Source organism: Durotheca rogersii (assembly GCF_024521655.1).
Source record: "Durotheca rogersii strain YMJ 92031201 chromosome Unknown GGS23scaffold_8, whole genome shotgun sequence".
In the NCBI taxonomy this organism is placed as follows: Eukaryota; Fungi; Ascomycota; class Sordariomycetes; order Xylariales; family Xylariaceae; genus Durotheca; species Durotheca rogersii.
Genome location: NW_026251239.1, coordinates 1,004,976 through 1,021,633, shown reverse-complemented (window position 1 = coordinate 1,021,633; position 16,658 = coordinate 1,004,976). Strand labels below are relative to the sequence as shown.

General features: G+C 54.9%; 5 protein-coding genes across 5 annotated transcripts; 4 read left to right on the top strand and 1 right to left on the bottom strand.

Annotated features, from left to right (window-relative positions):
- Positions 1-161: 161 nt before the first annotated feature.
- On the top strand, positions 162-3,288 carry GGS23DRAFT_565608 (uncharacterized protein). The gene is made up of 9 exons (XM_051516226.1): positions 162-485; positions 558-581; positions 632-747; positions 806-1,299; positions 1,368-1,502; positions 1,553-1,704; positions 1,757-2,194; positions 2,246-2,493; positions 2,552-3,288. The coding sequence occupies exons 1-9, from the start codon at positions 426-428 to the stop codon at positions 3,021-3,023; spliced, it is 2,139 nt and encodes a 712-aa protein (XP_051372541.1). The 5' UTR covers positions 162-425; the 3' UTR covers positions 3,024-3,288.
- A 337-nt stretch (positions 3,289-3,625) lies between these two features.
- Positions 3,626-8,599, top strand: GGS23DRAFT_565604 (multidrug resistance protein). The gene is made up of 10 exons (XM_051516225.1): positions 3,626-3,783; positions 3,876-4,072; positions 4,135-4,322; positions 4,383-5,039; positions 5,091-6,274; positions 6,334-6,509; positions 6,575-7,104; positions 7,171-7,286; positions 7,342-7,529; positions 7,599-8,599. Exons 2-10 carry the CDS (start codon positions 3,983-3,985, stop codon positions 8,268-8,270), a joined length of 3,801 nt encoding a protein of 1,266 aa, XP_051372540.1. The 5' UTR covers positions 3,626-3,783; positions 3,876-3,982; the 3' UTR covers positions 8,271-8,599.
- A 1,105-nt stretch (positions 8,600-9,704) lies between these two features.
- Positions 9,705-10,388, bottom strand: GGS23DRAFT_620667 (uncharacterized protein; the record flags this gene model as incomplete). Its single annotated transcript, XM_051521118.1, has 1 exon — positions 9,705-10,388. The coding sequence occupies one exon, from the start codon at positions 10,386-10,388 to the stop codon at positions 9,882-9,884; it is 507 nt and encodes a 168-aa protein (XP_051372539.1). The 3' UTR covers positions 9,705-9,881.
- Positions 10,389-11,092: 704 nt separating this feature from the next.
- GGS23DRAFT_565602 (P-loop containing nucleoside triphosphate hydrolase protein) lies at positions 11,093-14,023 on the top strand. The gene is made up of 2 exons (XM_051516224.1): positions 11,093-13,613; positions 13,691-14,023. Exons 1-2 carry the CDS (start codon positions 11,552-11,554, stop codon positions 13,792-13,794), a joined length of 2,166 nt encoding a protein of 721 aa, XP_051372538.1. The 5' UTR covers positions 11,093-11,551; the 3' UTR covers positions 13,795-14,023.
- A 675-nt stretch (positions 14,024-14,698) lies between these two features.
- On the top strand, positions 14,699-16,521 carry GGS23DRAFT_620663 (NAD(P)-binding protein; the record flags this gene model as incomplete). The annotated part of the gene is made up of 3 exons (XM_051521117.1): positions 14,699-14,933; positions 15,050-15,716; positions 15,811-16,521. The coding sequence occupies 3 exons, from the start codon at positions 14,699-14,701 to the stop codon at positions 16,418-16,420; spliced, it is 1,512 nt and encodes a 503-aa protein (XP_051372537.1). The 3' UTR covers positions 16,421-16,521.
- Between the last annotated feature and the right edge of the window lie 137 nt (positions 16,522-16,658).

Sequence of the window (16,658 nt, the reverse complement as noted above, 5' to 3'; positions counted from 1 at the left end):
GATTCACTGAATAAAATCCTAGTATAGTGCTGTTGTTCTCACTTGTATATCGACTGCGGCTCTCTGCGGCTTGAGTCGGCAAGGGACGTAACGCGCAACAGGCGATGACGTTTGCGCAATCCATAATACATGCGACAACGGGCTCGGCATTGTCAGAGAATAAACACGTAAATACAGGCAGCGATTTCAATCAGCGGCGAATTGACTAGATTCGGCGTAGGAAGCTCGCAAGGAAGCGTACAAGCGAGATGGGGACGCCCGCAAAAAGGCCCGTCCGAAACACCGCTGTCGCTCGCACTTTCGGGGTTTCGGAAACGCTCTGCACCCGATCCTCTAAGATAAATATCGTCCCTCTCAACCTCGGACCCCGATCACTTGAACCGCTCACACACCCCGAATCCTCCGCCTAACCACCAGAAGCTGCCATGCAGGAGTCGACCTTCGAATCTCGGGCTTTAGAGACCCCTGCAAGCATGAACAAAGCGGTGCGATACCCACCCTGACACCTACCCTTTGCTTCCGGGCGCTATTAGGGGCTTGAAGCTAATCGACCGTAGTGTGATCGGTGTCGAGACCGAAAGGTTGGCCCCTGGCAATACCAGCCATCATCAAGAGAGGCTGACCGTCGCAGGTACGCTGTGATAAAAAGTCCCCCTGTTCGAATTGCGAACGGGTTGGGATGACATGCACGGTATCGCCTCGTGTACAGAGAACAAAACGGTCACATCCCCCACGAACCCCGGAATAGTATGTCCATACTTTAATCCGCCTACCCGAGTCCATGGCTGAGTAACGCGAATTCCAGCGATGGGAAGCTCGGCCGTATTGACCGACGCCTCGAGCAAATGAAACGTCTGGTCGATACGCTGATCACAGATCACGACAAGGCTTCCGGCTCGCCCTCGCCAGGCTTACCGGGTCGATCGACGCGCGAGTCATGTTCGTCGGAACCACTGCCAAATGGGACCCCCCTACCCCAGCTTCCCCAGCGCCGGCAGTTATCCGCTGCCGTCGATTCCGGCAGGGAGGATCATGACACGGTAGTTGAAGGCTCATCTTCGCTGGCAGCTCATTCTACATTTGCCGTCGAGCTCTGGCACAACGTCGCCTCCTCGGATAAGGAGATGGGCCAGTCCCTTGACATGCAGGAGCTCTCCAAGGCCCTCCACGAAATCGTCAACGCGCTCAAGAAGCAGCAAACGCCGGATTACTCATTCCCCCCAGCCGCCTTTTCAGCTTCCCGAGATTGGGAAAAGCCGCCTATTGAGTCAGCTGTGGCCGCTATTAGAAGAGCACAAGGTACGTCATATCCGGCATAACTAACCCCATCTCTGGATCACTGTGAGTTCCTAACTTCATCGGTTTAGATCAACAGAGCATGATCCTTGCTTTCTTCTGCCAACTCCTCAGCTCCAATAGCTTGTCCGACTTGTGTTTAAAGGTCTACTTCTCTGAAGACTATTCCGAGGCTGAGTTTATTATCTTGAATGTGGCATTGTACTGTAAGTCCTATCTCTGCTAAGCGTTGCCTATCCTATTCACCACCTTGTAGTCTTGTTTAGTGATCCACATCAAAAAACGCCACATCCACACTTGGAGACCAATTATCAGACCTGGTGCGCAGCAAACCTTCAAAAGGCACTTGGGGGACTATCTCTCCACGTAAGGTCGACCCATGACACGGTCCTGTCACTTACTCTTGGGGTATGTTAAGATCATACATGGAATGTATAACTTGACACTTACCTTTGCTCAGGCCCTGTATGCTGTGCACACCTCTCAGCCATCCCTAGCATGGACGCTAGTTGCAGCAGCGCACCAAGCTGCATATTTGCTCGGTTTCCACACACAACAGAAAGGCTCCAACAAAGCCTCGGACGTACCCAACAGATCTGGACTGCTGTTTTGGGTCATTTATTACATCGAAAAGACTCTAAGCCTGAGGATTGGCCGTCTGTCTACGATTCCAGACTTCGACATTACAGTCCCACAACCAGGGGGCAATCGTCCGTCCCTGCCCCCTGCAACACGCTATTGCCGTCTCCAGATCAAGTACGCAAGAGTAGCTTCGAAGACTTATGAACACCTCTATTGTGCGAGAGCTCTGTGCCTTCCCAATGACGTACGAAGACAACGAGTACTAGAATTATCACAAGAGCTGCGTGACATCAATGAGCAGTTTCTCGCAGTCTTTGTGGGTTTCCGTCGGCCACGCTTTGTTGAGATATGCTAACCCCCTGTTCAGGATCAGTGGCTTCAGTTAGAGGAAAATGAATACAGGAAAGAAGTACTCAACTTGATGAAAATCTCTGACAGAGTTGTGCAACTGTCATTGTTAACCCTCATCCACCGGGCCGTCCCGCCGTCCACCGACCCAAACGCCACATTCACAAGCGAGTGCCTTGCTTTTGCTAGAGAGGCTCTAGAACACCACCACTCGTACATACCTACAATCAGTTCAAGAGCGTTCTCCCTATCATCGTATATAAACTGGTAAAGAGTTATACACTACCGCAACCACTTGGATATGAGCTAAAAAAAATCATTCTAGGACTATACTCTTCTCTCCCTTCATACCCTTCATCGTTATATTTTGCCATGCTATCCAAACCGGCAATGAAGAAGACCTGCGGCTCATGGAGAGCTTCGTAAAGTCCATTGAGTCTGTTGGCCATTGCTCCACTACTATTACCAACCATTATCGACTTTTCCTGGTGTTCCACGACGTAGCGCTACGCTACACAGCCCTCAAGTCATCTCTCAGTCCTTCACAACAAGACCAGATGGGAATGAAAGCTCAGATGGATCAGTACCTAAGTTCCATTGGTGCTTTCCCTCTGACATGGAATATAACCGGGCAGAGCATTGGCGGAGAGACACAAGGTTCATCAGAAACTGCTTCGATGCAGCTTGATGAGGCTAGTGTCAACGGGGGCATAAACCAAGCTTCACAACTAGCCACTTGGTTCAATCCGGGTCAGCAGATGGCGGGATGGCTGGATACCGAGAAGTTCCCATTCTAGCATCTCTCTCGGATCTGTAGAATTCCCCGCAGCTCTCGAGAAATCTACCCTGGTTTGCAGCCCTCGTATTTCTATATTCCGCCTTGAACTTGATCGGTTATATATATTCGCGCAAAAACGTAGATGTCTACATCTCCCTCGTGGGTTATGTAGGCTTATAGCGTAAGACGACCAGGCATTTTTATAACTAAGGGGCTAGTTTATGTCTACTTCCTTATGCTAAGTTTAACCAAAGACATAAGTGTTTTAATAATGACCTTGGCTGCCAAGCTTATTCACTTACAATCTTACCATGCAACAAAAGAATAGAGGCAATCCGTCAACCACTTTCTTCATGTAGGCTACGTGTAGATTCATAGGTTGTTGGTCGGTGACACGATTGCGGTTCGCGTACAAAACGCAGGGGGAAATAAAAGATCATAGGCAACTTGCAGACTTCTACAGAGAATAGATCAGGGTAGCCAGCGGAACGACGACATCCGCTAAAAATAAACATGGCTAACCTCTCTCGGGGATATAGTTAGTTTAAGGCAGCCAAGACAGAAAATCCACCCTCATCTCCGCCACTATCCCCACGTCCCCAGTCGTGTATTAAAAGTCGACCGGGATTTCGGACCCCGAACCCCCAGAATCGGGTCTAGAGAAAAAAAGGCGTTTCGGACTCCGGCTCTCTCTACGTTCCGTAGGTGGCCAACCACTGTGCAATTGAATCAGGGAAACGCGGGGAGCTTGCTGAATCCGAGTCCGCAGGAGCTTATAGGTGCCCTCCCCCTTTCCTTTACGAATATTCGTCATCTTTTTTTTTTTCTTCTTCAACGCCGGTTCACGGGTGCGCGTATTAAACCTTCAAAGTTGGCCACAGATCGCAAGCACAGGATCACGCGTCCGGAGGCTATGGGAATTCGGGTCACAGCCACTTCTATCGCTGGAAACGCAGGTCTCACTCGACAGGCTAATCCATGAAGGAAACTAAGGAGCCAGTTGAATCCGGCGCGCCTGCGTCTGATGGCCAACCTGAGAATAAAATCGGAGCCGGCAGCGCGTACCTGGTAAGTGATTAGAGAAATAATCTTGGAGGGAACACAGAGCTAACCGCCTTTCGCTAACACAGAGGATATTTCGATATGGCGCACCCACCGAGTACACGATGCAGGTCGTGGCCGTGTTCTGCGCCGTGGCTTGCGGCGTTGGCATGGGCATGGTGAACTTGGTATTTGGCGAGTTTATCACCGTCATGACCGACTATGTGACGAGCCAATCCACCCCGGAACAGTTTACAAGTGATGCTGCTAAGCTCTCGTAGGCACATCTCAATGCTCGTATCCCCACACTGTGAAGATGGTATTAACTCTGAGGCAGCCTCTACTTCTTCATCATCGGGATCGGACGATTCTTCCTCAGCTACGGGTATGGTGTACTCTTCACCCTCGCGGCCCACCGGATTGCTCGAAACATCCGCCATGCGTACCTTAAGGCGGGCCTTCGTCAGGACATCGCCTACTTCGATTCTGGCGTCGGCGGCTCGATTTCCACGCAGGCGACCTCCAACGGCAAACTGATCCAGGCGTCCATTGCCGAAAAGTTAGGTCTCGTGTTCCAAGGAGTCGCGTGCTTCGTATCGGCGTTTATTTTGGCCTTCATCATACATTGGAAGCTTACTCTAATCTGTTGCTTCATGGCTCCAGCTCTGCTTTTGGTCTTGGGAGTCAGCTCTACCGTGGAGGCCTCGATCGAGACCAAAATCCTCAAAGCCTACGCGCAGGGCGGCGCGTTCGCAGAGAGCGTCTTATCGAGCGCCAGGAACGTCCAGGCCTTTGCCCTCCGAGCTAGGCTGGTGCGCGAGTTCGACAAGCACCTCCAGAAAGCCCATGTACTCGGAAACCGAAAGCATCTTATTTTCGGTTTGTTGTTTTCCACAGAGTTCTTCATTATCTACGCCGGCATTGGGCTATGCTTTTGGCAAGCCGTTCTTATGATTGCCAGGGGCGAGGTGGAGAAGCCTGGAGATATATTCATGTTAGTCCCTTTCCTCCTATGTTAGCCTCGTCGATTGCTAACAAGACACAGCGTTCTTATGTCGGTTATAGTCGGTTGTTCTAGTCTAACCTCAATCGCGCCTTATCTAATCGACTTTACCCGCGGTGCTTCGGCGGCTGCCGAGCTGTTTTTGTTGATAGACAAGCCCTCCTCCATCGATCCGTTCGACGAGTCAGGAGTCCAGCCACCAGAAGTCGAAGGCAGAATCGATATCGAAGACCTCACCTTCGCCTACCCGATGCGGCCTGGAGTTAATGTGCTACAGAACTTTACGCTACACATACCTGCGGGCAAGGTGACCGCCCTTGTCGGAGCCAGCGGATCGGGAAAAAGTACCATTATCGGCCTCATTGAGCGATGGTATAATCCTATCTCTGGCACTGTGAAGCTGGACGGCCGACCCATCGACGAGCTGAACCTCGGATGGCTGAGGAAACATGTGCGGCTTGTCCAACAGGAGCCCACCCTATTCTCTGGTACGGTTTTCGACAACGTCGCGAATGGCCTTATTGGCACGCCTTGGGAGAATGAGTCGCGAGAAGAGAAGCTGGCTAGGGTCCAAGAGGCTTGCAAGACCGCGTTCGCGCACGACTTTATTATTGGCCTCCCAGACGGCTACGATACAGCCATCGGAGAACGAGGTGGTCTCTTATCTGGGGGGCAGAAGCAGAGGGTAGCTATCGCTCGGAGCGTAATTTCTCGACCGCGTATCCTGCTACTCGACGAAGCCACGTCTGCTCTGGACCCGCATGCCGAGGGCATCGTACAGAAGGCCCTTGACAATGTATCCCAGGGTCGGACGACCATTACGATCGCGCATAAGCTGTCTACGATCCGAAATGCCGACAACATCATTGTCATGGAGAAAGGTCGCATTGTGGAACAGGGCACCCACGAATCGCTTCTGGAGCGCGGCGGCACATACGCGCGCTTGGTCAAAGCCCAGGATCTATCCATTTCAGCCAGCGCCGACTCGGATGACAATACATCTGTCGAAGACGACGAGTTTCGAAAGCCCGAGCAAGATGATCTCACACACACGCTGACACGATATTCTACGAGAACTAAAGAGCACCTAGAGTCTGACCAAGATCGAGACGACTATGACAAATGGAAGCGTATCGGGCTTCTTGCGTCCGTATGGCGAATCGTCAAGTCGACTCCTGAACTTCGACTAGTGTATTTCTTGATGGCGGTGGCCTGCATAGGCGCAGGTAAGACTAATTAATAAACGTTAACGCGATGAAGGAAAACCAAGCTAACGCGCTGAAAGCTGCCGGATTCCCTGGCCAGGCCATCCTCATGTCACAGTTCATCAGCGTTTTCGAATTACCCCCCGCGGCCATGGAGACGAGGGGAAGCTTTCTGGCGCTCATGTTCCTTGTGATGGCCTGTGGGTTCCTCGTCGTCTACTTCGTTCTCGGATGGACATCGAATATAGTCGCCCAGGTAAGCGAGCTCCTCCCGTATTCAGACATCGGGTGTTTGGCAACTAACTACGTACTGTGCGCTAGACGTTGAATCACAAGTATCGAAAACAGATCTTCAACGACATCCTCCGTCAAGACTTGCGCTTCTTCGACCGTCTCGAGAATACGACGGGTGCCTTATCGAGCCGCGTGGACTCGTACCCTCACGCTGTCTTCGAGCTTATGGGCTTCAACGTTGCCTTGATATTTGTCTCTGTCGTCAGTGTCGCAGCATGCTCCGTCGTGGCCTTGGTTTACGGATGGAGACTTGGCCTCGTCATCGTCCTGGCTGGGCTTCCGCCCCTCCTCGGCTCAGGCTACGCTCGCATCAGAATTGAGGCGATAATGGACGTCAAGATATCGAAGCGGTTCGCGGCGAGCGCGTCTATCGCATCGGAAGCAATCGCCGCTATTCGAACTGTATCCTCGCTCGCCATCGAAAACTCTGTCCTTACTTCTTACAACCAAGAGCTCCTGCGTGCTATTAACGACTCCTTCCGTCCAATTCTCGTTACTATGCTTCCCTTCGCCTTCACGCAAAGTGTCGAGTATTCTTTCCAGGCGTTGAGCTTTTGGTGCGCTCTCTCCTCGCTCCTTGCATATTTCCAAATCAAGGATAACTAACTAACCTCATCGAATAGGTACGGCTGCCGTCTGGTCGCGTCCGGCGAGTTGACCATGGCCAACTTCTTCGTCGCATTTCTGGGCGTGTTTCTCTCCGGCCAGCAGGCCTCGATTCTCTTTGGATTTTCAAGCAGTACGTGTATATATCAATCCAGCGAGCTCCCGTCGCAGTTCTAACTTGCTGGTAGGCATGACCAAGGCAACCAACGCGGCCAATTACTTGTTCTGGCTCGAGGAGCTTCAGCCGTCTATCCGAGACACCGACGAGAACCATGAAAACGGACCCGATGGATTCAAGTCTCTCGATATCGAGGGCGTTAAATTCTCTTACCCGATGCGGCCAGATACACACGTGCTACGAGGCATTGATCTTAAGGTACATTCCTAAAACCCAGTTCCTGGAGCCACTCGCGCACTTCAACGACTAACCACACCATATTTACAGATTCGGCAAGGCCAGTTCGTCGCATTTGTCGGGGCGTCTGGTTGCGGAAAGAGCACAATGATTGCGATGCTGGAGCGGTTCTACGACCCTGTCAAGGGTCATATTGTTATCGATGGTAAGAAGTTAGACGAGATGAGCCCTTGGCGGTTCCGGGAAGAGGTCGCTCTCGTCCAGCAAGAGCCCAAGCTGTACCCCGGGACCATCCGCGAGAACATCTCGATGGGCATCCCCAAGGACGACTCCGAGACCGTTTCCGAATCGGACATCATCACGGCCTGTCGCCAAGCCAACGCCTGGGACTTCGTCTCCTCGCTTCCCGAAGGTCTCGACACGCCCTGCGGATCGAACGGTCTTCAGCTTTCGGGGGGCCAGCGCCAACGCGTCGCCATCGCCAGGGCGCTCATCCGAAACCCGCGGTTGCTCCTCCTCGACGAGGCCACCAGCGCCCTGGATACCCAGTCGGAACGGGTGGTGCAGGATGCGCTGAACGAGGCGGCGAAGACGGGCGACAGGATCACCATCGCGGTAGCTCATCGCTTGTCCACCGTGCGCCACGCGGACATAATCTGCGTCTTTTACAGAGGCAAGATCCATGCCGCAGGGACTCACGACGTGCTCCTCGCCAAGAGCGAGATGTATAGGGCGATGTGTGAGGCTCAAAATCTCGAATGATCTCAATTATGAAGAATAGCGAATCCACACGGACGATTTTTTTTTTTCTTCGTTGATTAAAACGGCTCCACAACCTAAAACTCAACTGTTATTATTTAATACATAGACGGGACCGCAGTTCTACGGAATCCCACCCCCCCGGAACGAGTCCTTACCTCTTTCCATACGCGTCCAGAATAGACTTAGCCTACGTTGAACTAATAGACTTATCGAAAGTGATGTCTTTAGTAAACATTCGTTTTCGAAAGTACTCGGTGGCGTAATTATCCGCGTAGGTTAGAAAATGCATCACTGAGGAAGTTTAGCTTTAACATAGTCCTTTAAATGGGCTATGAGGTGTGCTCCATATCCTTTTACCTGCTAACCAGATGAGACAGCGCAAAAAAAGTTTTCAGTAAACTCACAGCCTCGGAATTCTTGGAATACTACCCCGCTAACGACCTCCAGATGCATTTTTACGATGGTGATATATTTATGAGTCATGAACGAGACGTGCGACGTAATCCCTAGGCAGTTTTAGAAGTTTCTTTTGAAACAGGTGTTTATGACTTGTAAGGGTAATCCAGCTTCCTCTGGTGCTATCATTATTATTAACAACTCGAAATTCGTTCTTGCCATTTTGTTCTTCTAAAACCACAGGCTTGAGAATAGTCAGAACGTTCCTTGACATGAGAAGGTACATATTAGTACACTCTTTCTGCGGAAGGAATCCTCCGGGTTATCACTGGAAGCCGAACATCCGGTTCTGTTAACACATGATGAAAGGCTTCGATTCTTTTGGGCTCTTCGGAAGCCGTGCGCTATGCGACTACGGGGGTTTTCCCGCGGTGAGTAGGCGATGATTGCGGCTCTGCTTTTCTCATCTGCTTTGGATGTTAGTGCACCTGGGCTTTCGATAGGTAATAATATTGAACAAGTGTAGGTTGGCCTCGAGCTCTCTGGGATGATCGCAGACCTTTTACCCCTTGAATGATGGGGAGGTGGAGTTGAGCTGTTCTGTCTGAGGAAGACCCAACTGTTACGTGACAAGATCCCTCTCTTAACTGGGCATGGGGAATTGCTTAACTGGAGTCTACCTTTTCCGGGCTCACAACAAATTATTTTCTCGTATACGGAAGATGGGTTCGGGGGTCTCAAGGGAAGGGAGAGAAGGAGGAGGATGCAGCTATCCTAAGCACGGCGGTTGAGAGAGTTTAAGGGTGTTTTGGATATTGCTTGGGAGACGGGGTTTTCTTCTTTGTTGGTTAGAATGGCTGTATAATCTGAAGCTTAACTGTGAGTAATTTACCTGATAATACAGCACTAGAGGTACGACGAGATCTATACCCCCTTTCCATACGCATCTGGAATAGGCTGAGCCCAAGTTGAACTACCTGGCCACTGCTAAGTTCACTTATAAACCGTAATAGGCACTGAAAGTTGAGGATGAATTGTATATTGTTAGCTAAGCAGCACTCTCTCCCCGTTCTCTCAAATGACCCTGTAGCCTGTGTCACGTCATTATATCCTTGTAAACAGCGCCATAAATGCGGTGGTCTTCTATATGTTACGGATCCTTACCATGGGGCCGCTCGAGCAGCTACCATTGCGATCTGCTCTCGCATTTAGAATTCAACGATTTGGATGTCCAGCCTCGGAGAGGTCAACGTCACACATCTCGGACTCCTTGTCGAGACTAGCCCGTCGATCTCTCGGTGCACCCTCTCCGAACCTAACTCCGGGGTTGACACTCTGGGCGGCGCGAGGGCCAGCCTGGCCAGTCTCGAGGTCACTGCTACAATCGCTCGGCAAGGAGGGGTGCTCGCGCTTCCGGCCACCCCGGGGGGCCTTGCCGAAGACAACGCCTCGCCGGTTCTTAGCCCGCGCTCGGTTGGCCCTCAACTTAAGATAGAGGAGCATGGCGACCAGGCTGCAGGCTGCCAGGCTGGCAATGACGACAAGTACAACCCCGAAGACGTCTAGTCCCCCTGACGAGGATTCGTGGTCTTCCATCTCCGACATCTTAGAGACGGGCTGCTTATCGTGGATCGTGACGTTTGCCAGCCCGTCAGAGAGAAGCCCTCGCAGCGTTATGAGCGTGATGTTGAAGGGGGGAGGTGTCGGAATGCGCGGCGCCATTTTGTTTCTTTATTCTTCTCGTAGATATTTTTGCCCAGTTAACCATAGACCTTCCATGACAGCTTGATCGGGCCCGGGAGAGGGGTCTATTATACCAGATACGGGACAGCATAGCGTATAGTGTTCTTTGTCCAACGCGTTTTTGTGCATTGACCCCCGAACAATGTCCTGTGTGCGGTCTTTCTTTGGCCTCGAAACAACCACACGGCGAACAAGCACTTGTCTCACAACATCACCCTTTACACTTCATAGTATCATATATGATCATATCAAGTAGCGGTCATGTGATAGCGTGACATTGCTTAGTTGCCAGCTAGCCAGCCCCAGGCCCCTACTGCGATCTACCTACGGGGGGTATGTGAGCGAGAGGGACGCCGAGCCCGAGGCCGATCGGAGATATGACCCTAAAGGGCGCTTTGCTAGGTACGGCCTAATACTGAGACCCGGTCAGCATCCTGGCCACAAAGGAAGCTTTAATAACGCGGTCGCGCAATGCGGCAGGCATCTGACGTCGAACCCCCTCAACTGATACCTACATACCCCCTCTACTACGTAGCTGTATGTACCTAACATAGCTTGGGTACAACGGACGACACCTATACACGCATGTACCCCCGCCGCATAGGCTGATAAAGAGGTTGGGTGTCAAAGGCGACTGAGGTGCTTAACGCGCCTAAGGACAGCCAGGTACCTTGAGGTCATGACCGTCATAGGGCCTCCCTCTAGTACAATTCAAGACTGGCTCACCTGTAGGCAGCGTTCCAGCAGGTACTTACTTGCTCGCCATGGGCTTATGTACACCTGCCTACAGGGGTACTTATACCTACCTCCTACCTACACCACCCACCCCTCCATCCATTTCCCCCATCACCACCACCATCCCTCCCGCTTCAGATACACGCATCCAAGCACCCGACCTGCCATGGACGGGTAGCTTGACTCGCCGTCTTTTCCAGCTGTCGGGATATCTTCTCCGTGTCTAACAGCCGTAGATCCTTCCGAGGGCCCGTCAACATCAATGCGGGTGTTCGTTCGATTTGTCATCCGAGATCCCTTACTTACATCCGTACCCACCGGGCCTTGCGACGACGACGTAGGCCCCAGCCTCCATTGCCTACGACCTCGGCGCAACCCACGATGACCAGTTTACCGTCCTTGTAGCCATGATGCTCAGACTGGTCCCTCGGGCTACCGCGCCCGGCTCGGCCTCTCTCTGCTGTTTGAACAGACCTCAGCTGGCCCCCTCACTCTCGCCGTCGTCGCGTAAGAGCGCCCGAGTCTTCCACACCTCCCAATGCCTCCCGCCGCGAAGGCCCCAGCTCGGCCTTTCGCCTGACCCCGGCCGGCCGCCGAAATGCGACCCGAATCTGGCCCAATTCAGCTCCCAAGCCTCGAAGAAGCCTCCCGGCGCCAGCGTTCCGAAGGACCCCCTGGCCGCGATCGACAAGAGCGCACACGAGCAGCGGAAAGCGGACTGGGCAATCATGAAAGAGATGGCCCACTACCTGTGGCCCAAGGACAGCTTGGGCACCAAGCTACGGGTGTCGTTGGCCGTCGCGCTCCTCGTCGGCGCGAAGGTGCTGAATGTGCAAGTGCCGTTCTACTTTAAGAGCATCGTGGATGCTATGAATATCGATGTGGGCGCGACCGGCGGTACTGCCGTCATGGTCGCCGGAAGTATGATCCTAGCGTACGGTGCGACGAGGATAGGGGCGACCCTCTTCCAGGAATTGCGGAATGCCGTGTTCGCTTCGGTCGCCCAGAAGGCGATCCGCAAGGTTGCCTGCAACGTCTTCGACCACCTCCTGCGCTTGGACCTGAACTTCCACCTCACCAAGCAGACCGGGGGCCTGACGAGGGCTATCGACCGCGGCACCAAGGGTATCAGCTTCCTGCTCACGAGCATGGTCTTCCACATATTCCCGACCGCGCTCGAGATCGGTATGGTCTGTGGCATACTGACCTGGCAGTACGGCGGGCAATATGCTGCCATCACTGCCGTCACCATGACGGGCTACACCGCATTCACCATCTGGACGACGGCCTGGAGAACTAGGTTTCGGAGGCAAGCCAACGCCGCCGATAACAAGGCTTCCACGGTAGCCGTCGATTCTCTGCTCAACTACGAGGCCGTCAAGTACTTCAACAACGAGAAGTTTGAAGTGTCTCGGTATGACAACGCCCTGCATGAGTATGAGAAAAGCTCTATTAAAGTTGCCACATCGTTGGCCTTCCTCAACAGCGGCCAGAACATAATATTCTCGAGCGCTCTCACCGCCATGATGTACCTCGCCGCCAATGGCGTCGCGAGCGGCTCTTTGACGGTCGGCGACCTAGTCATGGTGAACCAGCTGGTCTTTCAGCTTTCTGTCCCGCTCAACTTCCTAGGTTCGGTATATCGAGAGCTGAGGCAGTCCCTTCTTGACATGGAGACGCTCTTCAACTTGCAAAAGGTAAATGTCACGATTAAGGAGCTTCCGGATGCCAAGCAGCTCCTCCTTTCTAAGGGTGGCGAGATCAAGTTCGAGAACGTCAACTTCAGCTATCATGCCGAGCGGCCCATTCTGCGGGACCTCACGATGACCATTCCCGCCGGCAAGAAAGTGGCCGTCGTGGGACCTAGCGGCTGCGGAAAGTCGACGCTGTTAAGGCTTCTCTTCCGATATTACGACGTCGAGCATGGCCGAATTCTGATCGACGACCAAGATATCCGCCATGTCACCTTGGAATCTCTGCGAAAATCGATCGGTGTCGTCCCGCAGGACACCCCTCTGTTCAACGACACCGTCCAGCACAACATCAGATACGGAGACTTATCGGCGCCTGAATCACGAGTCATCGCAGCCACCAAACGTGCTCACATCCACGACACGATATCCAGCTGGCCTTCCGGGTATAATACCAGAGTCGGCGAGAGAGGCATGATGATCAGCGGAGGAGAGAAACAGCGGCTGGCGGTTTCGAGACTGCTCCTTAAAGACCCGCCGCTGCTATTCTTTGACGAAGCGACCAGCGCCTTGGACACGCACACGGAGCAGGCGCTCATGCAGAACATCAACAGCATCCTCCGAGAGAAGGCGAGGACCAGCGTCTTCGTTGCCCACCGGCTGCGGACCATATACGATGCCGATCTGATCATCGTACTGAAGGAGGGACGAGTGTCGGAACAGGGGACACATAAGGAGCTCATCGATCGCGGTGGCCTCTACTCGGAGCTCTGGAGTGGTAAGTCTGCCGATGCACGCACGACATAAATCCCCCTCCCCCCCTTTTCCCACCCTGCTAATAAACGTCCCGTACAGCCCAGGAAACCTTGTTTCATTCGAATGGAGACAAGAACGAAGAAGTTGGCGAAGATATAGACGAGGACGAAGCAGAAGTTGGTGGTCGTAAAACTCGTTCATAGCCGGCGGCGGTATTAGGGGTTGGACAGGGATTGTTGCCGAGGACGACACTGTAACTGGCTCTCGCCCCCCGAGTGACATCGAGAGTGCCTTGTAGGATACGGCGTAGCCTCTAAAAAAAGAAAGGAAGCAGGCGGCCGTGCCCTATCTTTGTGATTGCCTAACGCGAAAACGCTCGCCACAAGTTCTCCCCCGAAGACACAGTAGATTTCTAGCCATAGAACCGCCGTCCAGTTGCATGCCCCATCCTCATACCCCCATCGAGCCCTCGTAATGGCCGTCTGCAGGTATAAATCTGAGCCGGGTTAGTTCGAAACCCGTCGTTTAACCACCGCTCAACCCTACGAAGCTTCAGTCGATTGCCCGAGATAGTAAGCAAGCAGGTCGAAGGGGGAGAGAGATGCCTGCTACATGTCTACCTGCGCACAGCTCACCCCGCATGCAGGGGGCATCCAACAACTGGATACATTCTAGGACCTCGCGCCTCGTACTGAATACGATGAGCACCAGGTAAACAAGGTAGCCAGTGACCCAGACCGGCCGACAATAAAGCGGTCACGTGGCCGCACAACCGCGGCCTCCGGCGGCTTGGCGACTGGGAGTCCAGACGGAGAAGGCGTGACTTGATAGATCGCCTCTCTGGCCGGAACCTGAAATTCGACAACTTCATCCTCCACCTACAACTTTCCTCCCTGACCAAATCCGAACGTTCTAGTTATCTACCTGGAACCCCACCAGTTAAGCACGTCTGCCTACTACCTACCTACTTAGGTACGTGGAAGAAGTGTCCGGCCACGCTCATCGCCCAACCCGCATCCGACGATCCGCAACCTGCGGCTTCTCGCAACTACTCTACGCCGCTTTCCACCAGCTTAAGCCGCTGTCGCGGGCCGACGAGGTCTCGCCATGTCGGAGCTGGGATGGGCCGTGTGGGCCGCGTTGGCGCTTCTACTGCTCTACTTACTCCGCGTGAACCAGCTGCTGAGCCAGACGCCGGACGAGATCCGGAAGCTGTCGGGACCGCGCTGGACCCGGGCCCAGCTCGAGGCGACGTACAAGAGGCTGCAGGACAGTCCCCTCGACTACACGGACAAGATACCGCCGAAGCTGGACCGGCGGTACGTCGTTACGGGGGGCTCAGGTGAGTCTGGCTATGATTTCTCTTTGCCGCTTTCAAGAGGACCAGCCCCCTTTAGGTTGTTAAAAGGCAATTTGTGTGGGGGTAGGTAAGCAGTTCAAAAGCGCCCGTCTAAACAGCCGTCTCGATGCCAGGTCTCGTCGGCGGCTACATCGTGCTGCAGCTCCTCGCACGCGGCACGCCGCCCGAGTGCATCCGCATCGTCGACATCCGGCGCTCGGAGCGCAGCGACATAGGGGCGGGGACGGCGGCGGCGGCCGTCGACTTCGCGCAGGCAGACATCCGGTCCGCGTCGGCGGTGACGGCCGCGTTCGCGCGCCCCTGGCCCGCCGCCGCCGCCCGTCTGCCCCTGACCGTCTTCCACACGGCGGCCGTGATCGAGGCGTCGGAGCGGTCGCCCCGGCGGTACGCCTTCCCTGCGGCCGTCAACATCGACGGCACGCGCCACGTGCTCGCGGCGGCGCGCGCCGCTGGTGCTGACGTGTTCAGCGCGACGTCGTCCGGGTCGATCGGGCTGCGGCCCGTCGGCGCGTTCGCCGCGCCGTGGGCGCGCGCCCCGCGCGGCTTCTGGCAGGTCCTCGACGTCGCCGATTTCCAGGCCCCGCTGCGGCCCCGCGATGGCTACTTCGCCAACTACGCCGCCTCGAAGGCGGTCGCTGAGCGCCTCGTCTGCGGCGCGAGCGGGGAGGCGTTCCGCGCCGGCTGCATACGTCCCGCCAACGGCGTGTACGGGAACCCGACGGATAATACGGTCGGCGACCCGCTGAGCCGCGCTATCTTGCCGACGTGAGTGCCCCTCCCTCCCCCCCCCCCCCCCCCCGCCGCCGGGTCGGACGAGACGGATGGAGGGGCTCGCTGACGCTGCGGCGCCCGGAAACAGCTGGACACCGCACATCGTCCAGAGCTTCGTGCACGGGGCCAACGTGGCGATCGCGCACCTGCACCACGAGGCGGTGCTCGCGCGGCCGTGGGCGGAGAGCGCGCGGCAGGCAGGCCGGCCGTTCGTGGTGACGGACCCGAACCCGCCGATCGCGTACGCGGACGTGTACGCAGCGATCCGGACGCTGTCGGCGCACGCGTTCCGGACGGTGGAGGTGCCGCCGGTCGCGATCCTACTGCTAGCGCACGGGCTCGAGCTGTACGACGAGCTGGCGCTGGCGGCGGGCGGGGGCGTGCTGCCGGCGCTCGCGGGCGACCTGCGCCACCTGAAGCCGCCCATCATGTCCATCTGCACGCACCTCGTGGCGGCGGGCGACGAGGCGCGGCGGCCGCCGGCAGAGGGCGGGCTCGGGTACGCGGGCGTGCTGACGACGCTCGAGGGCGTCGCGCTCGAGGTGCTCGAGTGGAACCGCGAGCACGCGCACGCAAGCGCTAGCGCCGGCGCGAGGAAGAAGTACACGACGTCGGTCGTGCTCGCAGAGCAGATCCAGAGGCTGCCGGTGACGGCACCGCAGGCCGCCGCCCCGTCTCGGGGTGAGACGGATGGGTAGCGTGATCAGCGGATCTCGCAGGGCAGGCGAGATAGCGCATAAATACCCCCTCCTTTATCTTCCCATCTTCGCAATGCTGCTACTATGTACTGCTTATGACTGCCCACTTACCCAAGTTGCTACTACTACTATTACTGGCCACGCGTGCGGTGATGCTATTTTAAGCATGGTTCTGCCGCGTGGACATAGCCCTTGGCGCCGATGATACTCATGATGCGTGCTGATTCAAACACGGCTG